This window comes from Lepus europaeus, chromosome 5 (genome assembly GCF_033115175.1).
Source record: "Lepus europaeus isolate LE1 chromosome 5, mLepTim1.pri, whole genome shotgun sequence".
In the NCBI taxonomy this organism is placed as follows: domain Eukaryota; kingdom Metazoa; phylum Chordata; class Mammalia; order Lagomorpha; family Leporidae; genus Lepus; species Lepus europaeus.
Window position 1 is genome coordinate 24,588,040 of NC_084831.1, and position 26,445 is coordinate 24,614,484.

Here is a 26,445-nt window from a genome sequence, read left to right on the forward strand (position 1 = left end):
TTAACAATTTCCCTAGGACCTGGATATAACTCAGCTAAGCTCTCTGCCCCTCCTGAACAGGGAGGCCTCTCTCTCAGCTGGCAGCTCCTTGTTCCTCATTCCATCTGAGGTCTCATTGCGACAGCCTTAAGCGTCACGGTCACTTAGGTGACCACTGAGAAGCTTTCCTTATGGCTCTTCTCTTTCAAGCCCTTACCAGAATCACTCTTAATGTTCCATTCACAGCGATCTTGTTTCTTCCAGAATTTCAGTGTCTGCCCATTACCCAGTTCCAAAGCTGCTTCCACATGTGGTAGGTATGTATCATGGCAACACCCCACTTTTCTCAGTACAAATTTCTTATTTTTTTTTTTTTAATTTTTGACAGGCAGAGTGGACAGTGAGAGAGACAAAGAGAAAGGTCTTCCTCTTATCGTTGGTTCACCCTCCAATGGCCACCGTGGCCGGTGCACTGCGGCCGGCGCACCGCGCTGATCCGAAGGCAGGAGCCAGGTGCTTCTCCTGGTCTCCTATGGGGTGCAGGGCCCAAGCACTTGGGCCATCCTCCACGGCACTCCAGGGCCATAGCAGAGAGCTGGCCTGGAAGAGGGGCAACCAGGACAGAATCGGCGCCCCAACCAGGATTAGAACCCGGTGTGCCGGAGCCACAGGTGGAGGATTAGCCTGTTGAGCCATGGCGCCGGCCGCTCAGTACCAATTTCTAAGACTGCGCTGCTATAACAAAACACCACGGGCTCATCCCACGAGGCCCTAGTGCTGTCGGCATGGGTGGGGCAAAGGTGCTCTTTGGCAAGACAGAGCCAAGTTTCGGTGAACATGTCCACTTTATTCACAAGCACATACACCTTTTAAAGGGCAGGCAGAGGGGGCAAAGGGCAGTTAGAAGGGGTGTAGCTAATTCAGGGCAACACATTTTTTTTTTTTGACAGGCAGAGTTAGACAGTGAGAGAGAGAGACAGAGAGAAAAGTCTTCCTTCCGTTGGTTCACCCCCCAAATGGCTGCTATGGCAGCACTGCGCCAATCCGAAGCCAGGAGCCAGGTGCTTCCTCCTGGTCTCCCATGCAGGTGCAGGGCCCAAGCACTTGGGCAATCCTCCACTGCCCTCCCGGGCCACAGCAGAGAGCTGGACTGGAGGAGGAGCAACCGGGACAGAATCCGGCGCCCCAGTTGGGACTAGAACCCCGGGTACTGGCGCTGCAGGCAGAGGATTAGCCTAGTGAGCCACAGTGCCAGCCAATCAAGCCCTGTTATAACGGTCCCTACTCCCATCCATGAGGACAGAACCCTCACAACTTGATCACCTTCCCAAAGCCACACCTCCCAATACTGTTGCATGGGGTATTAGGTAGCAACAGGAATTTTGGAGGAGACAAAAACATTTATATCATGCCATGTATTGTATTTATTAAAATTTCCCCACAATAGAAAGTAAAACCAAACTAACAACAACAAAACTGAGGCACTCACATCAGAGTATTATCATGTGTCTGCCAAAGTGCTGAAAAGTATATCCAACATCCTCTGTAAGGTTGAGGTCCCAACTGATGGAAAAGTAGAGATTAAGAGGCCAGGGGCTTAGCTAACATAGAGTTAATCATATGTGTATAAAGTCAATTGAAAATAGATCTCAGTAAATAATAAGAGTGGGAATAAGAGAGGGAGGAGGAAGTTTATAACTGTGAAGCTGTATAGTTCTGCATATATTCCTACGGGCTTACTACTAAGGGTATAGTTTAAAAACTTGTCATGGGAGTCCAAATCCCATTAAAATTGGTGGTAGAAATGCTATCTTAATTGTTGAAGTGATCATATTAAGTGTTAAAGTGAATATATAGATAGGATTAAGTGTTAAAGAGAGCATATAAATAGGATCAAGTGCCTGGCAATAATAATAGATAGAATTAAAAAGGAGAGAATGTCCAACATGGGAAGAAATCCACAGAATGACAATAGCTTTAAGTAACACTCTGACCTCAGAATCAGCCCTTAAGTCTTCCTGGTCTGGCTGTAAGGCCTGTGAGAGCATTTCAGGCATGGAAAGTCAAGACACTGTGGCAAAAAATGTTCTACATGAAGGATCTCTGTGAGACCCCAGGGAAAGAAGTGGCCATCAAAAAAAGGATGCATTTTTTCTCTGAAGAGAGGAAAGAACTTCCCCTTGTCTAAATATGATGGAGATTGTGGATTCAAAAGGCTTCCATAGCCTTGGCAGCTCATGTCAGGAGCCTTGATCACTGACATCGTAATTGTTAACAACAAGAGTCACTGTGCACTAACTCCTCATGCAGGCCCTCTGTCCTCAATGAGTTGTATTGAGAGTTAACTGTAAAACCAGTTCTCAAACAGTAATTTTTGGTGTGTGTGTGTATGCAAATTGTTGAAATCTTTACTTAGTATAGAGTTGGTCTTCTGTGTACAAAGTTAATTGAAAATGAATCTTAATGGAGAATGAGACTGGCAAGGGGAGAGGAAGGAGGAGGAGGGAGGTGGGAGTGTGGGTGGGAGGGCTGGTATGGTGGGAAGAATAACTATATTTTTAATGTTATACTTATGAAATGTGTGTTCCTTAAAAAATAAAATAGGGGCTGACGCTGTGGCTCACTTGGTTAATCCTCTGCCTGCAGCGCCAGCATCCCATTTGGGTGCCGGGTTCTAGTCCCGGTTGCCCCTCTTCCAGTCCAGCTCTCTGCTGTGGCCCGGGAGGACAGTGGAGGATGGCCCAAGTGCTTGGGCCCCTGCACCCACATGGGAGACCAGGAAGAAGTGCCTGGCTCCTGGCTTCAGATTGGTGCAGTGCCGGCCGTAGCGGCCATTTGGGGAGTAACCAACGGAAGGAAGACCTTTCTCTCTGTCTCTCTCTTTCATTGTCTATAACTCTGTCAAATAAAATAATAATAATAATAATAATAATAATAATAATAAAAGAGGCAGGGGCATTAGCAGAAAGCTGAATTGGAAGCAGTGGAGCCAGGACTGGAGCTAGCATCCTGACATGGGACGAAGGCATCTCAGGCAGCAGCTTAACTCCCTGCGCCATAATGCCAGCCCCTGGAGAGGTGTGATTGGTGGTCTCTTCCTAACATCAGAACATGCTCTGTGACTTTCCAGAATGACTACAGGGAAGGTGCATTTGCAACTGTTCTTGCCTCTCCTGCTCTGAGAGCAATCTAGAAATTCTTAGAGAGGGAGGTATAGCCCTTTTCCACCTTCCCAAAAGGGAATCTAATATACTTAAAGTATGCAATATAGTGTCTGTGTCTGTCTATAGGCAGTCCACAGCCCTGAACTTGTAACCTGGTTGTCACTCCTCATTCAGTCTGGGGGAATTCATCTTTCCTGTTCAATGGTTACATTGCACTCAAACTCTAACGGCCCTTGTGCATCTCTGCCCATAATCCATATGGCGCACTCTGAAAAACAATATATCATAAATGCATCATTTACAAGATAGTAATGCAACTGGGACAGACTCTTGGGAGAACCCTGCTGGACCTCACTATAAAATGTCACCATAAGGGATTCTAGAAACTTTTTTACAGCTTATGGATTGTGACACATGAAGTAGAGAAACACTGTTTATAGTAGGCTGATAATTCCTAAGCAGACATCACCCGAGAAATACCCACAGGTAGACAAGGGCACATCATGGGGCCAGCACTATGGCACAGCAGGTAAAGTCACCATCTGTGACATTGGCATCCCACATGGAGACTTGTGTCCTAGCTGTTCCAATTCTGATCCAGCTCCCTGCTAATGCACCTGTGAAAGCAGTAGACAATGGCCCAAGTACTTGAGCTCCTGTTACCTACGTGGGAGGCCTGGATGAAGCTCCTGGCTCTTGACTTCAGCCTGGCCCAGCTCCTGCTGTTGTGGCCATCTGGGGAATGAACCAGTGGATGGAAGACCTCTCTATCTATGTCTCTCCCTCCCTCTCTCTCTCTCTCTCTCTGTAACTCTGCCTTTCAAATAAATAAATATATAAATTGTAAAAGAAAAGGGAAAGGGCACATTACACATTCCTCTCCTACCGTGTTCTCACAAAGACCATTGCCTTGCCTTGAAAGGGAGTATGTGCCTCACTCCACTTGGTTGCCCCCTGGGCCCTGTGCCTATGTTAGTGGGAGGACAGTTGTGGTTTGATGAGGAATACATCATGAGTAGCCTATCCCGGGTCAAGTATTTGCACCGTTAGGAACTTGGAGTCATCTACAACAGCTTCCCTTCACTCAGATGGAGCTAATGCTTCTGTCATGCCAGACCATGCCCTGATGTTAGGGGTAGGGGTTTCTTTTCATGTAAAAGCCACACTGTGGGGGTTGGCACTGTGGCGTAGCAGGTAAAGCCACCGCCTGCAGTGTCAGTATCCCATATGGGCACCAGTTCAAGTCCCAGCTGTTCCACTTCCGATCCAACTGTCTGCTAGGCCTGGGAAAGAGTAGAAGATGGCCCAAGTCCTTGGGCCCCTGCACCTGCGTGGGAGACCTGGAGTAAGCTCCTGGCTCCTGGCTTCGGATTGGTCTAGCTCTGGCCATTGCAGCCAATTGGGGAGTGAATGAGCGGATGGAAGACCTCTCTCTTTCTCTGCCTCTCTCTCTCTCTGCCTCTGCCTCTCTGTAACTCTTTCAAATAAATAAATAAATCTTTAAAAGCCACTCTGTGGATATTCACTATCTGTCCCTAAATGATAGAGGTTTTCACAAAGGTATCCTTTGTCACACTCCAGAAGATCAACTTCTACACACAAGCTGTCTCCCAACATCCACCAGTGTTGAATAAGTTGTCAGCTGGTAGAGAGAGGGTTCTATGAAAATAAATAATCAATAATTTGATTTCTTTGAAAAGCAACTAAGGAACAGATAAAGGAACCAAATGGAGCCTGTTGCAGTGGCTTCTCATTTCCCTTTGGGAAGATGGGGTTGATCGTCCTCCAGGAAACCATCCCTGGGGAGCTTTTATTTCTTGACTGCGCAGTTGCACGGCCTTGAACCTGGTCTGCCTGTTACCCACCCCCTCACCCTCCTGCTCCTTACAGGCCCACTGGTCTACTTCAGAGGCTTTGTCCTAGTTCTAATGCTCCACGCCCTCTGCTCGCCTTAGCCTGGCTCACTCCTCCTCATTAGAGTCTCAACCTCAAGGTCAAGTGCGAGAAGCCATCCCTGACCTCCAATGAATCTTCCTTTGCTGTTGCCTGTTAGAATTATTTGCCATCACACTTCCTCTATTTCTTTAAGTTTATTGGCCACCTCTCCCTTTATGATTGAATTATGTCCCTCTTCCTCCCATCATTTCCTATGCTGAAGTCCTAACTATCTCAGAATGTGACCTCATTTGGAAGCAGGGTCATTACAGCTGTACTTAGTGAGGAGGAGGCCATACTGGAATAGAGTGAACCCCAAATCCAATCACACTGGTGTCTATAAAAAGGAGACGTTCGCAGGTAGGCACGTGGTACAGCAGGCAGGCTGCCACTTGGGATGCTCCCACCTGACAAAGCGCCTGGGTTCAGCCCCAGCTCTGCTTTGGGTTCCAGCTTCCTGCTAACGCACACTCTGGGATGCAGAAAGTGCTGGCCCAAGTACTTGGGTCCCTGTCACCCACGCTGGAGACCTGGACTGAGTTCCAGCTCTCAGCTTTAGCCTCCGCCCAGCCCTGGCTCTTACAGGAATCTGGGGAGTTAGCCAACAGGTGGGAGCAAGCACTCCTCTACCTCTCTCTTGAATTAAAAAAAAAAAGTTTTAAAAGATTTATTTATTTACTTACTTGAAAGTCATGATTACAGAGAAAAGGAGAGAGAGAGAGAGAGAAAGAGACAGACTCCATCCACTGTTTCACTCCCCAGGGCTGCACCAAGCGCTTTCATCCAGATCTCCCACTTGGATGGCAGGGGCCCAAGGAATTTGAACCAGCATCCGTATGGGATACCGGCATCACAGCGGTTTTACCCGCTATGCCACAGAGCCAGCCCTCCTCCCCCCAAAATTTAAAGGAGACATTTGGAAGCACCGATGTACACAGGGAAAATGCTATGTGGCTATGAAGTCCTGTAGCCAGGGAGAGGCCTGGATCAGATCTTCCCTCACAGCCCTCAGACGGCACTAACTGCCCACACCTTGATTTCACAGGTTTCTTACTCCTCAGAACTGCAAGAGAATAAATTTCCATGACCTGCACCACCCGGCCCGTGATGCTCTGGTGCAGCAGCCCTAGCGAACGCACTCAGCTCCCCAGAGCTGTACCTGCCCTGTGGCGCGCACAGGCGTCCGGGAACGCACCGGAACTCCTCTAGCAGCGTGTGCGCTACTGGCCGGGTTCACCGGCGTGTACGAACTCCGGTGCCTGCCCAGGGACGAGAGCTGTGTTTGTGTTTTGCAGCCACGACTGCAGGTGCGCAATAAAAACCTGTCGAGCAGGCCAAAGCATTTCACTCCTTTCCAGTCGCTGCGCGGGAAAAGGTGTGCGGGCTGACGAGTCACGGCGCCTACTCTCCGGGCTGCATTCACGCTCGCGACGCGCTGGTCGCTCTCCGGACAGGGAGGCCGGTCCCTCACAGGTCCCTCGAATCGGGCTCCGGAGATCGCAGCGAGACGCAGCCTTCTCACAGGCGTGGGTCCTGGCCCCAGGGGGCCTCTCGGTACTTGTAGTCTTGTCCACGATGCCTTCGCCCGCAGAGCGAGCGCTGAGACCACAACTCCCGTCACCCCCCGGGCCCTGGAGCCGCTAGAGCGCATCCTCCGGAGGCGGGGCCAGCGCCATTGACTGACCAGCTGGCCGAAGGGCCCGCCCCCAGGAACCCAAGCGCCTCTCCGATTGGTCAGCCGCCCCGCCTCTCACCGGAGGGGGCGCCAGGTGAATGAAAGGGGGGCGTGTCGGTGCGCGCAGCTCGCTGGTGGCGCGGCTGGACACAGCTGGAAGGTGAGAGCCGAGACGCGGGTTCGCGCTGCCACTTCTCTTGGTTCGGGGAGGATTCGGGCACCCCGCAGACCTGCCCTGGCTGGGGGAGGGCAGCAGGCTCGGTGGCCTGCTCTGGGTCAGCAGGCTTCGGACCGCCCGGCCTTGGCAACTCTGGGGACCCTCTTAGCAGGAGCCTGCGCTGGGTGACGGACCCCCTGCCTCCGGCTGCAGCTCACCCCCTTTGCTGGCATTGGCCCATCGCGTCGTCCAGCCAGGCGGGGGTCCAGGGGCTTATTCACGCCGATGGTGGACGGCTCCCAGGCGCCAGGGCTCGGCCAAACTGGGGCAGTGCCCACTGCAGCCACGGGCACTTTGTCCGCGGAAGGCCGCGAGAGGGGCAAGGCCTCGGGGCTGAGGGCCATGCTCAGTAGCCTGTTCCGATGGCCTCCAGCCGTCGTCTATCTGGACCGCGGAAGATCCCTGTCTTGAGCATTTTAGCAGGCGAGCTAAGGATGGATTTGCCCTGAAATTCTTCCCATAGGAAACTCTTCCCAGGTCCTTTTCCACTCCGTGCCTGGGAGAAAGGAGTGACTTCCCCAGCCCGTGGCACGGTGTCCTAGACGGTTTGGGGAAACCCGTTTGCTTAGGGAATAGGGCATCATCTCTGGAATCAGCAGTCAGACCTGGATTCCAAACCCTAGCTTGGGCATGTCATCTCTCTGTTTTATAAATGTTTGCATTTGTTTGACAAGGGGAGGGGGCGGCGGGGAGACCATCTGCTAGTCCACTCACTAAATGCCTAGGAGCCAGAAGCTCAATCCAGGGCTACCACCTGGGTGACAAGGACCCAACTACCTGAGCCATCATCTGCTGTCTCCTAGGGTGCACATTAGCCCAGAGCTGCCAGGGACTGAGCCAGGACTGGACCCCAGGAACTCTGACATGGGATGTGGCATCTTAACCATGAGGCCAAGTGCCCACCCCTGAGTCTGTATCTTTGAACCTTGGTTTTCTCTGCCCAAGAGAACGTAGCGGTAGTGTCTGCTGCACTAGGTTACTGTGAGGTTAGAATTAATATGCTGGTGGTTCACATGGTGCTTCATTAGGAGCAGTGCTGGATAAATGTCAGCAACGGAGGAGCAGGCTTTTGTTATTCTCCAAGTCTCGTGAGAATCAGTGGACGTCAAAGCCACCCTTGGCCCGTGAACAAAGGCAGGCATGTGATCTGGCCAGAATCCCCTCAGCCACGTGTGGGGTTTGCATTGCAGGTGTGGTGCCGACATCTGCCGTGTCCTGGAGGACAGACACTGCCTTGGGTTAATTTTTCTACGCCTGGAACCTAACTTGTGTCAGCCAGTGTACACATACGTAGCTTGTCATTTGAACTGACTTGGGAGCATGGGAAGGTTTGGGAGGGTCCCTGGCCGAGTGTGGCTAAATGTGCTGCTGGGAGCTGTCTCCCCCGTGGGCTGCTTTTCTGGGAGAAGTGGTGTCCCACACCTCGTCCCAGGGACACACAGCATTGAAGGCAAGTGGGCTTGAGATGGGTGAACATTTCCTCTGTCTATACCAAGTGCAGGATTGGGGAAAGCTTTGGACAAAGTATATGGATAGACTTTTTGCAAAGTCAAGGACTATTTGCATGACCCAGTACGATCCCTGTTTGCAGTGAGAAAGCCAAAGGGAATGGGTTTGGGGTCACACTGTCGCTGCAGGGAGCATCTTTCAGTAAAAGATAGGAGTAGTGGGGAAGAGCCCTGGTAGGTCGACGGTTCTGCAAGCTAAGAACTTACCTCCCTGGTTTGCCAACTCCTTACCCCTCAGCCCTGCCCCTCACCGACACCTTTTTCTCCTAGTTAATTTTTTTCCTAGTTAATTTTTATTTATTTATTTATTTGAAAGAGAGAGAGAGAGAGATCTTTTGTCCATCTGTTCACTCCTTAGATGTCCAGAACAGCCAGAGCTTACACACTCGACCTGCAAGGCCTGCGCATTGTGGGATGGTGGGGCGATGGCGTTCTTTGACAAGAAACACCGGAGACAAGTTTCAGTGAACATATCCACTTTATTAACGACCAGGCACACCTTTTAAAGGGCAGGCAGAAGGGGCGTAGCTAATTCAGGGCAACACTAATTCTATAGGATAGAGCCGATACTGGCGTCGCTACGCTTCTCCAATCAGCTTGAAGGTCACGTAGCTTTCCCGATGGGCCTGGGCCACACAGCGAGCAGTTTACCTGATTGGCAATTATGGGGCCCTTTAACAGTGGAGGTGGGGGAAATGTGCCTGGGGCTCCCGCCACCTGCCAGCATCAGGCTAACCTGCGTGGGCTAGGCAGGCAGTCTCACAGGATCACCCAAAGAGCTGAACCAGGCTGAGGCCTGGAGCCTGGAACTCAATCGCAGCCTCCACATGGTGGCACAAACCCAAGTACTTGGGCCTCCTCTGCTGCTCCCAATTGGGCCTTAGCAGGACACTGGATTAGCAGAACCAGGGCCTCAAGCAGGCACTCTGTTAGAGGACGTTGGTGTCCCAAGCATTGTCTCTGCTATACCAAACACCTACCTCTTGATTGTTAGTTTAAAAAAAAGGAATACATGAACAGTAAAACATTTCAACTCTACAAGAAGGTTTAAAATGAAAAGTGAAGGTCCCACTTCCCAAAGGTATCTGCTGTTAACTCTTGTATAATCTACTGAAAACATTATACATATATACCGCCAATGCATATCTTAATGGGTTCACACTGAATATTTTATTTTGGATTTTGCTCTCTCTTTTTATTATTATGTCTTAGTGACATTTTCATATGAACACAGGTAATTCTCTTTTTTCCCTTTTTTTAGAGAGGGTAGGGGAAAGAGGGAAAGAGAGGGAGATCTGCCATCTGCTTGTTCATTTCCCATATGGCTACAATGGCCAGGGCTGTACCAGGCCCAAGTCAGGAGCCAGGAGCTTCTTCTGGGTCTCCTACATGGATGCAGGGGCACAAGCACTTGGGCCATCTTCCACTGCTTTCTCAGGTGCATTAGCAAGGAACTGGATCAAAAGTGGAGCAACTGGGACTGGAACCAGTGCCCGTATGGGATGCCAGCATCCCATGCAGTGGCCTAACCTGCTAAGCTACAGCATCAACCCCTAACACAGATAATTCTGGGTAACAACCCAGATAACAAAGGGATTCTCCAAATATTAATGTTTATTAGCATTGCAGTGGGAATATGTGTGCCATAGTAAACTATGTGCTTATTCAAAGAGGTTGAGACAAGGGAAGCTTTTTGTTTTTGTTTTTGGGAAAGGCAGGGAAACCCGAAGAGATCTTCCATCTGCTGGTTTACTTCTCAGATTCCCACAAACAGCCTTGAAGCCAGGAGTCCAGAACTCAATCCGGGTTTCCCACGTGGGTGACAGGAACCTTCTCAGGGTATGCATTGGCAGGAAGCTGGATTGGACGTGGAGCAGCCACGATGCCAACCAGGCACTCAGGATGGGATGTGGGTGTCCCAGGTAGGGACTTACCCTCTGTGCCACCCCGACCCACCCCAAGGGGGAAGTTCTTAAAGGCAAAGTGAGGATTATGTAAAACATTTGGAAACTACAATCTTTGGCTGCAAAGATTAGTAATAACAGCGGTGATGGTCCAAGGTTGTACAGCCAGTTTTTGGGCACAAGTCCTTGCAGGAGTATTTCTTGTGCAAGGCTGTGGTTCTGGCCCGGTCTTTTGTGATAGTTCTTGTTGTCAGTTTGTTCATTTTAAGTTTTTGATCAATATTGCCAAATTCCCCTCTAAAATGGAATTCCAGTTATGTTGCTACCAACCATGGGTAATATCACACTGAAAAATGTGATTTTAGGGGCCAGTGTTGTGCACTGAGTTAAACTGCTGATTACAATGCTTGCATCCCATGTTGGAGCCCTGGCTGCTCAGCTTCCAATCCACTTCCATGGTGATGCTCCTGGGGGGTGGGGGAATGGAAGATGGTCCAAGTGGATGGAGTTCTGGACTCCTGGCTTTGGCCTGTTACAGCCATTTGGGGAGTGAATCAGGGGATAGAAGATCTCTCTCTCTTTCTCTCTTTTCTCTTCTATCATTCTACTTGTCAAATAAATAAGTAAATCTTTTTTTTTTTTTTTTAAGAAAAAAAGAAAAAAGAGGCCAGCGTTTTGGCATAGCAGGTTAAGCCTCCACCTGCAATACCAGCACCCCACATGAGCACTGGTTTGAGACCTGGCTGCTCTGTTTCCTATCCAGCTCCCTGCTGATGTGCCTGGGAAGGTGGTAGAAGATGGCCCAAGTCCTTGGGCCCCTGAACCCACGAGGGAGATCCAGATACAGTTCCAGGTTCCCGGCCTCAGCCTGGCCCAGCCCTGGCTGTTGCAGCCATTTGAGGAGTAAACCAGCAGATGGAATATCTTTGTTTTTCTCTCTCTTACTCTGCCTTTCAAATAATAAATCCTTTAAAAAGGAAGCATTTTTCTATATCTTGTTTGTCCCTTAGTATTTTCTTGTCCAGCAGTAGCAAGAACTGCTGAGCAGACTTGACTGGAGCAGCCGGGAGGAGGGAGATGACAGGGAAACCTCAGGCCTATGAAGTTTTAGGGCTGAGTAATTGGAGATACAATTTTTCCAGGTATCTGACAACCCTTTTCCTGTTTGAACCAGAATGTTAACTTTAACCACTTTGGATGAGAAAGTTCCCCAATTATGACATACTTCCGTCTTGGGTTTAAAATGAGCATAAAAATATGGAAATCTTCGTGATCCCTTAAGCCCATTTATTTTAGCCCTGGGCTACAATTTGGTGATGTCCTCAGGCCATTTTGGATATGTGGGCACCTTTAATACCCTTAGCTAAATAACCTCAGGCTGATATTTTGAGAAAATCCCTAGATGTGCTTTTTATGGGCTTGTTGGGTTCTCCTGGCTGTCAGCTCTCACTGCGAAGCCTGTCAATGCATTTGCTTACTGAGGTGCCTCTCCACACCCTTCTCTTCCCTAATTGGTTCTCTAGTTTGAAAACTCACCCTATCACTCGACATGAATATGTACCAGCTAGGTCGAAATTGCCACTTAACAGGGCTGTGGTGGGCCTATTTGTTAATTTTTAAAAAATGTGTTCATTTGAGAGCCAGACAGAGAGACAAAGAACCAGAGAAGTTCCCATCTGCTGGGTTACTCCCCAAATGGCCACAATGGGGGGCAGTTAGTCTGGGAAAGCAATCCACGTCTCCCAGGAGGTTGGCAGGAGCCCGAGCACGGGAGCGCTCACCACTGTCTTCTGGGGTCTGCATTAGCGGGAAGGTGAATCAAGAGCAGGGCCAGGTGTCCAATCCAGGTTCTCCCATGCCGGGTGCCGGCATTCTAACCACTAGGCCAGATGGTCACCCTGTGTGGTGGCTCTGTGATGAGTCCAGACTGTGCCAGTAGCGCCTAGGCCCTGTGGAATCTGTCTTTCCGGTGGAGGGATCCCCAGGGAGGATGGAGAGCTGGGGGTGTGGCCAGCCCCCTCCAGCAGGCCTTCTGCGCTTCCCCTGGGAGCACACACTGCCCTGGGCCGCAGGAGCCTCTGAGCTGGGGGGGGGGGGGGCAGTGTGGATGTATCTGGCTCGGTCTCGGGTGGGATGTGTGAATTCACGCTGAGATCTCTTGGCAGAGACTCGGGCCCCTCGGGCGCGGCGGCCGCTGGCGGAGAGATGGAGATGCAATCCTATTACGCCAAGCTCCTGGGCGAGCTGAACGAGCAGCGCAAGAGGGACTTCTTCTGCGACTGCAGCATCATCGTGGAAGGGCGGATCTTCAAGGCCCACAGGAACATCCTGTTCGCCAACAGCGGCTACTTCCGAGCCCTGCTCATCCACTACATCCAGGACAGCGGGCGGCACAGCACCGCCTCCCTGGACATCGTCACCTCGGACGCCTTCTCCACCATCCTGGACTTCCTCTACTCCGGGAAGCTGGACCTGTGTGGGGAGAACGTGATCGAGGTGATGTCGGCCGCCAGCTACCTGCAGATGAACGACGTGGTGAACTTCTGCAAGGCGTACATCAGGTCCTCCCTGGATATTTGCCGGAAGATGGAGAAGGAGGCTGCGGTGGCGGCAGCGGTGGCGGCGGCGGCGGCGGCAGCGGCTGCGGCGGCCGCCGCTGCTGCTGCTCACCAGGTGGACAGCGGAAGCCCGGGTTCTGGCAAGGAGGGGACCTCGTGTGGAACCAAGAAGAGCCTGGTGTCCTCTCCTGTCCAGGGAGAGGAGAGCGTGGACTGCTCGAGAGAGCCCCCTTGCGGGGACTGCGGGGACTGCCACCCCTTGGAACTGGTGGTGAAAGACAGCCAGGGCCTCTCAGCGCCGGCTACAGGGCTGGGGCCCAAGGTGGAATTCGGAGCTGACGGGGTGGAGGTGGAAGCGGCTGAACAGCTGCAGCAGTACGCTGCCCCCCTGGGCCTGGCCCGTGCGGACGAGGGCCTGCCCGGCAGCCAGGCCGTGGACCTGGCCTACGGGAACTACCACGTGAAGCAGTTCCTCGAGGCCCTCTTGCACAACGGTGCCGTCCAGAGCAAAGACGACGGGGACCATGGCTTTCCCCGGAGTTTGGAGGGAAGGCCAGACGGTGCAGGTGTGGCCGTGAGCTCCGTGATGGACGTCCAGACGGACTGGTATGCAGAAGACTCAGGTGAGCTCCCATAGCATGTGTCCCCCTGCGCGCCACTTACCAGGCACCTCCTGGGCCTCGCGGCCTCCATCCCGGTGGTCGACATCAGCATTGTCACCGTCACTACCATCGTTGTCACCATGCCCACCACCACATCCATGGTTATTGGTTGAGCACCAGCTGTATACAGGGCATTGCTGCCTCATGTATGTACCTTTGTGTTCCCTCTGCCACCAGAGTATACGCAGTTTGGAGGCGTGGGAAGCACCCGCTGTCTTCTAGGAGCCAGCAGCAGGGCCTTGGCCAAGTCGCTGAGCCTCTGGGAACCGCTCTGCCATCTGTAAGGTGGGGAGATGGCCTTGCCCTGCCCTTCGCACAGGGCTGTCATGTGGACCCAGGGCCCTTTCTGACCTGTGATACTGAGTCCTGTGCACATGGGAGACCTAGACTCTTCTCAGCAGCTGCGATTGTTCTTGTTGCACAGTGTCTTGGGGACAGAAGTCAGCTTGTCTGCCACTGGCGGACAGTGGAACCTCAAGCCGAGAAGTTAGCGAGTCGTATTTCTTTTCTTTCTTTTTTTTTTTTTTTTTTTTTGGCAGGCAGAGTGGATAGTGAGAGAGAGAGAGAGACAGAGAGAAAGGTCTTCCTTTGCCATTGGTTCACCCTCCAATGGCTGCCTTGGCTGGCGCACTGCAGCCGGCGCACTGCGCTGATCCGATGGCAGGAGCCAGGTGCTTCTCCTGGTCTCCCATGGGGTGCAGGGCCCAAGCACTTGGGCCATCCTCCACTGCACTCCCTGGCCACAGCAGAGAGCTGGCCTGGAAGAGGGGCTACCGGGACAGAATCCGGTGCCCCGACCGGGACTAGAACCTGGTGTGCCGGCGCCGCAAGGCAGAGGATTAGCCTAGTGAGCCGCGGCGCCGGCCAGCGAGTCGTATTTCTAGGCCACTCTTCTTACCAAGTAGTGAAAGTCTCTTAAATAAGGAGAGATCCACTGTTTTATTCATTACTATGAGACACCTTGATTTCATTATTAAATTTTTTATTTTATGGATTTTTTTTTTTTTTTTTTGACAGGCAGAGTGGACAGTAAGAGAGAGAGGAGAGAGAAAGGTCTTCCTTTTCCGTTGGTTCACCCCCCAATGGCCGCTGCAGCTGGTGCACCACGCCGATCCAAAGCCAGGAGCCAGGTGCTTCTCCTGGTCTCCCATGTGGGTGCAGGGCCCAAGGACCTGGGCCATCTTCCACTGCTCTCCCGGGCCACAGCAGAGAGCTGGCCTGGAAGAGGAGCAACCGGGACTGGAACCTGGTGTGCCGGTGCCACAGGCAGAGGATTAGCCTATTGAGCCGTGGTGCCAGCCTTATGTATTTATTTTTAACAACTTATTTATTTGAAAGGCAGAGTTACAGAGGTTGGGGGGGGGAGGCATCTTCCATCCTCTCATTCACTCCCCCAAATGGCCGCAATGGCTGGGGCTGGGCTGATCCAAAGCCAGGAACCTGGAACTTCTTCTAGGCCTCCCATGTGGGTACAGGGGCCCAAGGACTTGGTCCATCTTCCACTACTTTCCCAGGTCATAACAAAGAGCTAGATCAGAAGTGGAGCAGCTGGGACTCGAAGCACCCATATGGGATGCCGGCACTGCAGGTGGCATTTCTAACAAATTAGCTTGAACAGAAACCTCAAGGAAGTGAGGGCAAACTGCACAGATGTCAAGGGAAGGAACATTCCAGGCAGAGGGAGGAGCAAAGTGCAGAGACCCAGCTGCATCGTCATCCTTGGTGCTGAACAAAAGGGACAGCAAGATTGCTGACCCGGCTGGAGTGAGCTGAGTGTGTGTGTGTGTGTGGAGGGGGGGATGCAGTCCTAGGGCTTGGACAAGGCTGCGCCTTTGGAGTGATTTGCGATGACTTGGATGTATAAAGGATCCTCTTAGAGCTGCATGGAGAACAGACTATAGAGGAGCAAGAGTGGAAGCAGAGGAACCACTGAAGGGGGTGGGGGAGCCTGCAGTGACCCAGGTGAGAGACGTGCCCCTGATTCAGGGAGGGCGCGGGAGAGGGGAGGTTTGGTTGGGTCATGGCTTTGCTATCTTTTTTTTTTTTTTTAAGATTGATTAATTTGAAAGGCAGAACAGCAGAGAGGGAGAGAAAGAGAGAGACATCTTCCATCCACTAGTTCACTCCCCAAATGGCCACAACAGCTAGAACTGGGCCAGGCCAAAGCCAGGAGCCTGGAACTCCATCCTGGTCTCCCACGTGGGTGGCAGGGGCCCAGATACCTGGATCATCTTCTGCTGCTTTCCCAGGTGCGTTAGCAGGAAGCTGAATTGGAAGTGGAGCAGACATGACATGAACTGGCGCTCTGATGTGTGACGCTGGCATCGCGAGCAGCGTTTTAGCCTGCTACACCACAACACCTGCCCCTACACTGCAGCTAGAAGCAGAGCCGACCAGACTTGCCAGTGACTTGAATGAGCAGCATGGGAAAAGAGGAACTAAGGACGACCTTAATGTGTTTAGCTCGAGCAGTTGATTCCAACGCATGTTTGGGATGCCTGTTGGATACCCGAGTGGAGATGTTTGGTACACAGTTCTGTATGTGAGTTTAGAGTTCTGGGGAGAAGTCGGAACTGAGATATGAACTTGGGAGTCAAGGGTGGATCCATGGAACCTAAAACCTGTATCTCCCATTGTCTTAGAGACCTGGAAGGAGAAGATGAGGGGCCTGTGAACTGAATCCTAGGAAACAGGAACATTCAGAGGTCAGGACAGAGGACACTGAGGAAGCATGGCCAATAAGGTCGGAAGAGAACTGAGTGATGGGGGCAGATGGCTGGCCTGACAGTTCGGATGCCCGTGTTCTACCTTGGAGTACGTGAGTTTGATACCCGGCTCCAGCTTCAGATGCCGCCTTCCCGCCAGTGCAGACCCAGGGAGGCAGCAGTGATGACTCCGCCGGAACCGCTGTGTCGAGGCAGGCAGATCGTGAAAGAGGAAGGGAGGGTCCAGGTCAGTCACACTTTTCTGATGGAGAAGTAGTTACAGTTGTTTTTTCCCAAGGGTGTAGGCCAGGTGCATTTGTTTCTGTAGCTAACCAGGAAGAAGTGTATAGGACATCCCCAGCTGATGGGGATGGTTGACAGGAGGACTGCACTGTGCCAGAGGAGTGAGCCATGTGTTGTTGCTTTTATCCTAGAAAGAGATTTTGGGGGGGGGGGAGCCAGCACTGTGGCGCAGCGGGTTAACACCCTGGCCTGAAGCACCAGCATTCCATATGGGCGCCGGTTCTAGTCCCGGCTGTTCCACTTCCGATCCAGCTCTCTGCTGTGGCCTGGGAAGGCAGTGGAAGATGGCCCAAGTCTTTGGGTCCCTGCACCCATGTGGAAGACCCAGAAGAAGCTCCTGGCTTCAGATCGGCACAGCTCCGGCCGTTGCGGCCAGTTGGGGAGTGAACCATCAGATGGAAGACCTCTCTCTACCTCTCTACCTCTCCTCTCTGTGTAACTCTGACTCTCAAGTAAAAAATAAATAAATCTTTAAAAAAAAAAGAGAGATTTTGGAATTGCCCCACATACAAAATGTTAGGCATGATCAGGGTGGGACTAGAAATTGAAGAGAAAGCGCTGCACCCTACCGTCAAGGACAGGGGGGCTCTCGCCTGGAATCCGGCTCGCCCTGCGTTCTGCAGCATCTTGGGAAAGACAGAGCCCCGTTAGGGCCCCTGAGGTGGTCCTGGGGAGGAGAGTCCTCCAGTGTTGGCACAGAGCCTGGACTGCTTCACTGATGGGAAAATGCCCAGGAGGGCCAGGGATTTGGCACAGCAGTTGCGACCCTGCTGGGACATACACACCCTGTATCGAAGGGCTTGAGTTTGAATCCTGGCTGCACTTCCAGTTGAGACTTCCTGTTGGGGCTCAGCAGGTTAAGCCATCACCTGCAGTGCTGGCATCCCATATGGGCACCAGTCCGAGTCCCGGCTGCTCCACTTCCCATCCAGCTTCCTGCTAATGTGCCTGGGAAAGCAGCGGAGGATGGCCCAAGTGCTTGACCCCTGCACCCATGTGGGAGACCTGGATGAATTTGGGGAGTGAAGCAGTGGTTGGAAGATCTCACTCCCTTTCTCTTTCTATAACTCTGCCTTTCAAATAAATAAATAAATAATTATTTTTAAAAAACGCTGAGGATATCATGATGATGGTAGAAATTGCTAGCAATGGGGCTGGCGCTGTGGGCCAACCCTCCGCCTGTGGCACTGGCATCCCATAAGGGCGCTGGTTTGTGTCCTGGCCACTCCTCTTTTGATCCGGCTCTCTGCTATGGCCTGGGAAAGCAGTAGAAGGTGACCCAAGTGCCTGGAGGAGGCTTCTGGTTTGGATCAGCTCCGCTCTGGCCATTGCAGCCATTTTGGGGAGTGAACCAGCAGCAGGTGGAAGATCTTTCTCTCCATCTCTCCCTTCTCTGTCTGTAACTCTACCACCTCTCAAATAAAAAAAAAAAATCTAAAAAAAAAAAAAAAAAGAAAAAAGAAATTGCTAGCACTTAGGAGTGCGTGCTGTGTGCCAGGTGCTGTGTTTTATGAGTTATTTCCCATCAGTCTTCCCCTGTTCCCATGAGGTGGGAACTGTTATCATACCTGTTTTACAGATGAGGAAAAGGCACAGAGAAGTGGAGTAAGATGTCCAAGGACACACAGCTGGTAAGTGGTAGAGGCAGGACTTGAACCCAGGTTTTTGTGCCTGGGAAGCTTGTGTTCCTTCATATGGGCTATAACATAACCAAAGTCTGTAAATCCTGAAAGGTGTGGGTGGAGGACCCAGTCTTGGAATTTGTAATAAACGTGACTGAGAAAACTTGAGAGGAACAGTTTTGTTTTTTTTTTTTTTTTTTTTTTTTTTGACAGGCAGAGTGGACAGTGAGAGAGAGAGACAGAGAGAAAGGTCTTCCTTTGCCGTTGGTTCACCCTCCAATGGCCGCCGCGGTTGGCGCGCTGCGACCAGCGCACCACGCTGATCCGATGACAGGAGCCAGGTGCTTATCTTGGTCTCCCATGGGGTGCAGGGCCCAAGCACTTGGGCCATCCTCCACTGCACTCCCTGGCCACAGCAGAGAGCTGGCCTGCAAGAGGGGCAACCGGGACAGAATCCGGTGCCCCGACCGGGACTAGAACCCGGTGTGCCGGCGCCGCAAGGCGGAGGATTAGCCTAGTGAGCCACGGCGCCGGCCCGAGAGGAACAGTTTTTACACATGTGGGTGATAGTCACGTTGTTACCTTAATGGTTGTAAGGTGGGAAAAAAAGTTGATAGAGTCTAGTGAAGGGGGCTGGTGCCGTGGCTCACTTGGTTAATCCTCTGCCTGTGGCGCTGGCATCCCATATGGGCGCCAGGTTCTAGTCCCAGTTGCTCCTCTTCCATTCCAGCTCTCTGCTGTGCCCCAGGAAGGCAGTGGAGGATGGCCCAGGTCCTTGGGTCCTGCACCCGCATGGGAGACCAGAAGGAAGCGCCTGGCTCCTGGTTTCGGGTCGGTGCAGCGCCGGCCGTAGCGGCCATTTGGGGAGTGAACTAATGGAAGGAAGACCTTTCTCTCTGTCTCTCTCTCTCACTGTCTATAACTCTACCTGTCAAATAAATTAAAAAAAAAAAAAAGAGTCTAGTGAATTCCCAGATATTTGATGATTTCAGATAGAGTTAATATGAACTCCAGACAATTTAGGGTCTGCAACCCAGCAAAACTTTTGCTCACAAGAGAGTCTTAGTAATTACGCTCTGAGAAAGCATGAGTGAGTTCTGGACCAGGGGACTGACCCATCGTCACAGGATTTTTCAAACTTCTGGAGGTGATGAGATCAACGCAGGGAGTCTGTAGTAGTCAGCCCAGGGGCCCACAAGCTGTGGGGCTTAAGCAGCCGACACTGGGGCTGGCTCTGTGGGATGCCAGCTTCGCAGGTGGCAGTGTTACCACTACGCCGCAATGCCAGCCCCATGATGTGCATTCCAGGAGGCAGAAGCTGACAGCTCGAGTGCTGGGTCCCTGCCACCCACAGGAGACCTGGATGGAGCTCCACGCTCCTGGCTTTGGCCTGGCCCTGCTCTGGCTATTGCAGGCGTTTGGGAGGGTGACCCGTGGTTTGTTCTCTCTGTCTCTCTATCACTCGGCCTTTCAAATAAGTTAATAAACACTGTAAATTAGAAAAAAAATGGACACCATCATCATGAATGTTTTGGGAAGCTTTTCCTGTTATCCATCGTTCTGAGGTTTTGTTTTTTTTTTTTAAAGATTTTTTTTTTTTTATTTATTTGAAAGAGTTACAGAGAGAGGTAGAGACAGAGAGGTCTTCCATCCGCTGGTTCACTCCCCGGATGGCCGCAACGGCCGGAGCTGCACCCATCCGAAGCCAGGAGCTTCTTCCGGGTCTCCCACATGGGTGCAGGGGCCCAAGGACCTGGGCCATCTTCCACTGCTTTCCCGGGCCATAGCAGAGAGCTGGATCAGAAGAGGAGCAGCCAAGACTAGAACCGGCGCCCATATGGGATGCCGGTACTTCAGGCCAGGGTGTTAACCCGCTGTGCCACAACACTGGCCCCGCGTTCTGAGGTCTGAGGTTTTAATATAAGATGTGTTTCTTTTCTTTTTTTTTCTTTCTTTCCTTTTTTTTTTTTTTTTTTTTTTTTTTTGAGAGGCAGAGTGGACAGTGAGAGAGAGAGAGAGACAGAGAGAAAGGTCTTCCTTTGCCGTTGGTTCACCCTCCAATTGGTGCCGCGGCCGGCGTGCTGTGGCCGGTGCACCGCGCTGATCCGAAGGCAGGAGCCAGGTGCTTCTCCTGGTCTCCCATGGGGTACAGGGCCCAAGCACTTGGGCCATCCTCCACTGCACTCCTGGGCCACAGCAGAGAGCTGTCCTGGAAGAAGAGCAACCAGGACAGGATCGGTGTCCCTACCAGGACTAGAACCCGGTGTGCCGGCGCCACGAGGCAGAGGATTAGCCTGTTGAGCCATGGCGCCAGCAAGATGTGTTTCTAACTGTGTCACAGAGAAGCATGAAGGCTGGTGTCTTACCACATTGCTTGTGACCTTGTATCAGAGTCCACTTTGCCCGCTGGCTGGGCGGGAGCCAGACAGAGCTGGACTCGCACACATTGACTTGCTGTTGGCTGGCCGTGGAGTTGCTATCTTCCCTCTCTGTGCCCATGGAATCCCCCGGCTCCAGCTCCCACGCATCGGCAGCCAGCCTGGGTCAGCACTGTTTCAGTCTTGCTAAACCAATCCATTGGGTTCCCCAGGTGATGTGCTGGTGGTCCCCATCAAGCTGCACAGGTGTCCCTTCTGCCCTTACACTGCCAAGCAGAAGGGCATCCTCAAGCGGCACATCCGCTCGCACACGGGAGAGCGGCCCTACCCCTGCGAGACCTGCGGCAAGAGGTTCACCCGGCAGGAGCACCTGCGCAGCCACGCCCTGAGCGTAAGTGTCCACTGGCCACGGCCAAGGGTGGGGCGCTGTATTCTCTAATGAAGGGCAAAGCCAGCTTGGCTTTCTCTTCTTCATCCACTGGGGTATTTTCAGATGCTTTTGAACATAGGTTTCTGCTACTAAATGAAAGCTGGGCTGGCGTTGCTTAGAGAAAGTGAAATTTTGCACTAGTTTTTCTATAGGGAAAAGTCAAGAAAGTTTAGCTCCTGGCCAGGGATGGTTGTCATAAGGATGAAAACAGCAGGACTTGGATAGGGGGCGGTGGGTGTCTTCCCACCAATGTGACGCCCAAAGTAAGCCACGTTCTCTGTGTCCCACCCAGCAGCAGCACCAGGGGTGGAGGAGAGGTAACCGCAGTCACGGGGAGACTGGATAGCAGACAGAGAGAGCTCCAGCCCTAGGGGCTCTTCCCTCCATCTAGCCAGCTCCCAGGAGTCTGTCACATGGGGAGCTAGTGAGTCCCAGCAGCTAGAAAGCAGAGAAAGACCTTGCATTCATGATCGTCTTTGAGCGTGGCAATCAGTCTTTGGAAAATCCAAAATAAAAATAGTTTGAACTTCAAAGGATGCTCCCCAGAATGTGAAAACCCGCTGAATAGGAGAAAATATTTGAGAGCCATATATCTGATAAGGGTCTAGAATATATAAGACTTGGGGCAGGCACTGTGGTGTAGCAGGTTAAGTCACCACCTGTGATGCCAGTGGCCATATGGGTGCCTGTTCACATCTTGGCTGCTCCACTTCTGATTCAGTTCGTTGCTAATGTGCCTGGGAAAGCAGTGGAAGATGCTCCAAGTCCTTGGGCCCCTGCACCCAGTGAAGTTCCCAACCCTTCGCTTAGGCCTGGCCTTTCAAATAAATAAGATAAATAAATATTTGGAAAAGCAAACCAAACAGAGGCTCCGAATGACCCACAGAGCCCCTACTGGCTGGAGTTCCTGCAGAGTGTGCAGGTCAGGAATTAGCTGTTTGCCCAGCAGGAGTCCCTGAGGACACTGCCCTTAGGAGAAGCTGTCTGGGAGAGGAGACCAGCTTTCTAGTGCAGAGCTTTTCACACAAGTAAGCCAAGCCCTTAGCAGTAAAAAAGGGGTGAAGCCTTCGCTGGCTCCTCTGGGGGGTACACGTCCACTCCAGCAAATCTGCCTTCCTCATACTCAACCAACCCAAGGGAGGTGAAAAACCACGTCTGAAATCCAGCTCGGTTTGCTGAGCCCCCTTAACATGCCAAGCACTGGGGACACAATCATGAGTGAGACACCCTCCATCCCTGCCCTCTAGGACCTGGGAGTCTAGTACACCCACAAAAAGTATAGGTGAGAATACACATGGGAAAAATGCCTATTGCGAAAAAGCAGTTATTGAGTTTCAGAAGTTTTGCACCCAAATCTATATTTTAGTTCCATTTTCCAAACTTTTGGAAGGATACTGGTATTGGTTCAGAGCACCAAGGAAGACTTCTTTGGAAGGTGTTAGTGAGGGCTGAGGGGTCCGGGATGGAGAGGAGGGAACATTCCATATGTGGCCCTGGGACAGAAAGGATCTTGGTGAGATTGAGGCTGTGACAGAGAAGGCAAGGGAAGAGTGGCGAGAGATGAGGCTGGCGCGGGGCAGGGGGGGGGACGCTGAGGGGGCACCGGTCACCCGGGACCTCGCAGAGCCCGGCTCACAGCCTTTGTGACGTTGACCGTGCCAGCTGTGATTACAGGTGCACAGATCCAGCCGTCCGATCATCTGCAAGGGCTGCCGCCGAACCTTCACGAGCCACCTGTCCCCGGGGCTGCGGCGCTTCGGGCTCTGTGACAGCTGCACCTGCTTCGCAGACGCACGTGATGAGGACGACGATTTGATGCCCGTTAACCTCAGCCTCGTGGAAGCTTCCTCCGAGAGCCTGGAAAAGAGCGACACGGACAACGACTGGCCCATCTACGTGGAGTCGGGTGAGGAGAACGACCCCGCGGGAGATGACTCGCATGAGAAGCCACGGGTGCGGCCCGGCTTCCCAGACGGAGAGCCACTCACGTAGCGACAGATCAGCGGGGGAAAAGTCTTAGCGTTTGTTGTGGCCCGTCCTGTGGTTGAAAGCCACCATTTGTCCAACTTGGTGGCATCGAGAGAAACACGTTTTCCCTGTTGTTAGTTATGTTTGCATTGTTGATAGACTCCGTGGCAGAGGCTGGACCTTGTGAAGCATCACTTTCTTGTACGGGGCCCTCGGCTTCTGAGGGCTGGCCTGGCCCCTCCTTAATTCTGAGTGAATCATGACGGCTGGCCCCCAGGCCACGGGTTTCCTCCTGTGCACCCAAACTCTGCATGGGAAGACAGAAACTCTCTCACTCGCCTTTGCGCGGTCTCAATCCCTTCCGTTCCTTCTCAGAAAAGGTGGACAAGGATACAGCACGTTTCGGGTCGGCCTTCCCTCTGCCAAGCCCCCCCATTGAGTTCCGCAGTTTAATTCTCTGGCAGGGGAGTAAAGAGTGATCCACAGGAAGCAGGCAGGGCCGCCTGGCTCCCCCACCCTGAGAGGCGCTCTCTGCATCTAAAACCGCAGTTCTAAAGGCGCAGACAAGCGTGGCGTGGGCCAAAGGGCTCATTAGAGCACCCTGGCTTGGCCAGTTTTAAGTTAACGCTGGGAAGAGAGCCTGAGAGCAGGACGAGGCGGTTTCCCTGTCTAGTCTGCTCTCTGACGGTTCTGCACGCTTGCAGATAATCCGTCCTGTGAGCCTGCAACGGGACATTTGGGGAAAACGCTAAGTGTCCCCCTATTGTTTCCAGCCACTTCCAAAAGCCATTGCCCTGTATCCCGGAAGCGTGGCTGGCCCTGACATTGTTTTACTAAGTGCATGCCTAAAACTTTAATTGGAGGAAAAGTGCTAGACCGTATATTTGTAGATTATTCGCCTCTTAAAAGATTCCTTTGAGGGAAAGAGAAGGTTACTAAAACAGGTTTCTTAAAACTCGTCACTTTTCACCCACTTTGCAGTCTACGCAAGAGAGGCTGAATTCTGTGAGGGACCAAAGGACAGGAAATATGAGGGATTAAGGATGTAATGGAAGGCACTTTCATCATGTTGTGCAAGTCTGGTATTAAAGTGCCCAAGCAGGTTTTAAAAGAAAACTCCTTTCCCCCTTTCACTTTAGAAGAGCTGTGTTGCAAAAGGTCTTTAAGTCATTTTTCTTTCTCAGACAATACATAAATAAATAAATGCCGTTATAAATTGTCATGTAAATGTTAGTTGTTGAAGAGTTAGAAAAGGTTAATATCTCACTTCTCAACAGTAATCGGCATTCTAGAAGAGGGGATTATTTTCTAAGGATCTAGGACAAGGAAACTCAGAAATCAAGGACTAAGTGTGTAGACCCTCTCGTAATACTGTGGCGTCTACACGTGTGATCGTGGCCTTGTCTGCTGTAACAGGGCGTGCACTGCTCCGGGTGAGGTCATCTGGGGAGCCACATAGAACAAAGGCAGGCTACCGGTACACTCAGTAGGACCATATTCTGCAATAGATTGGCAATTTAAAAGCGCATCTTTTACTACAGGTAGTTGGTAAAGTATTGTTCTGGATCACTTGTTACACTTTAATCAGGGACCACGAATGCTTTTCTTACCTGAAATGAAAATATTAACAGTTGTTTTAACAGAGGGATCTTAGCAAAAGGCAAACATCCCTGGATGTGTAAAAGATTTACTTTGCGAGGAGTCTTGCTCCATAGTTGTTCTTGCTTTGTTTAAATTATTTCTGATGTTTGAATGTGACTCTTCTACCTCGCGGTTAACTTCTCTGCTGACTTCCTCCAGTTGCCCTAGGAGCCTCTTCAGTAACGCTGCGATCCATTCAAATCACCGGGTGAAAAATTTTACATTAGCAGTGCTGTGTAAGATGGCGACTCTCGCTGCAGGGCGATGTTGCCTGGGCCAGAAGACCTCTGGCAATGTCTGGAGAGGTACTCGGTTGTTACTGCTCAGGGCAGGGTGCTGCTGATACCTGGTTCGTGGAGGCCAAGGTCAGTGCGTAACATCCTACAGGGCCCGGGCAGCTCCCCCAGCACAGAATTTCCTAGTTCAAAATGTTGAAAGTATGGAGGTTGAGAAACTCTGCTGTAAGATAAAACGGGACTTTTTAAATAGAGTGAACTTCACTTTGTGTTCTGTAGCTGAGGACAGATGGTTCACAGCTTGCCCAAGGTCTGATCTCGGTTTGTGCTGTGAAAACTTGGGAACTCTATGATTCAGACACTGGTATTAGGCTCCGATCACTTTGTTAAATTTGTAAGTCACAGCATCACTGGGAAGAAAACAGAACATGAAGTTTAATATAAATGAGTCTCTTTCTTCCATAATGTCTCAGATGGTTGCCCTCCTGGTTGACTGATTAGTTTGTGTAACTTACGCAATATCAGCCATCATTGGTGGATTCTGCTCCTTTCAAAGGAGCTCACTTCCCGTGTCTGAACGACCGGATCATAAACTAGTCGCCTGCCAAAGTTACATTCACATTTTTGGTGGTCGGTATTTACAGTCACGACGTCTTCCAGGTTTCATGCATAGAATCAGGGATATTTTTATAAGTGAATTCACAATTGGGCCCAACACAGATTATAAGTGATTTAGTTTCTATTCCCGCATCTTTCTGGCGCAGTCGGTCCAAGTTCACAAAGGGATATTTTTGTCTCACAGTAGACAGGCTTCTTTCCCGTAATGGAATTCACAGGTGGCATTGTTGGGCAGTCGTTTCTTTGGGGGGATGGGAGCCCCTTTCTGCAGGGTCAGGAAGGCATGTAAATAAGACCCAGGACTGTAATAACCAAGAAGTGACACAGGGCATCAGAATTCCTGATCAGTTAGCAGAAAGATGCCACTCTGATGTAAATATTTTGCTGGCTACTGACTTTGCTGTCTGCACAGTGTTGTGAAGTTGAGTGTTCTGGTGGTTCAGAATACTGGCTTTTTGTTGCCCTTAATGGACGTTGTGATGAACCCCACAGGGAGGAAGACAACAGGTAGGGCTGCCTGTATCAGTTCTAAAAGCAGCAGGGAGATGCGAGTAGCCTTTTGTCAACTGAATTCACACGTTCACTTGGACCTATATGTCTTTCCTGTGTGTCCCTTGGGCGTTGAGAATAGAATGACTTCCATGAACTCTAGCTTGATGGGGTGGGAGTGGGCACAGAGGGCTGGGCTTGGTGTGAAGTTCCTGTTACACTGTTTTGAGCATTACCACCGCACTTCCTGTTGTTGGTGTCTTGTAGCTTGCTTAGTGCTTTTATGGGATCACACTCTTCTAACCTCAAAAGGAGGCACTCTGTTCGTTTGCCCAGGATGGACCATGATTTCCACTGATTTTTGGTTGCTGTCTGTGCCATGACTGTGTTGCTCAAACCCTTCGTTGTAACACCGGACAGTTGAATTCTTTTCTTCAGACGATGCTTCTCAAA

The 26,445-nt window shown here is 51.4% G+C and overlaps 1 protein-coding gene across 1 annotated transcript; it reads left to right on the forward strand.

Moving 5' to 3' along the window:
- Nucleotides 1-6,874: 6,874 nt before the first annotated feature.
- On the forward strand, nucleotides 6,875-26,159 carry ZBTB8B (zinc finger and BTB domain containing 8B). The gene is made up of 4 exons (XM_062193232.1): nucleotides 6,875-6,913; nucleotides 12,548-13,563; nucleotides 20,823-21,001; nucleotides 22,715-26,159. The coding sequence occupies exons 2-4, from the start codon at nucleotides 12,588-12,590 to the stop codon at nucleotides 23,030-23,032; spliced, it is 1,473 nt and encodes a 490-aa protein (XP_062049216.1). The 5' UTR covers nucleotides 6,875-6,913; nucleotides 12,548-12,587; the 3' UTR covers nucleotides 23,033-26,159.
- The last annotated feature ends 286 nt before the right edge of the window (nucleotides 26,160-26,445 follow it).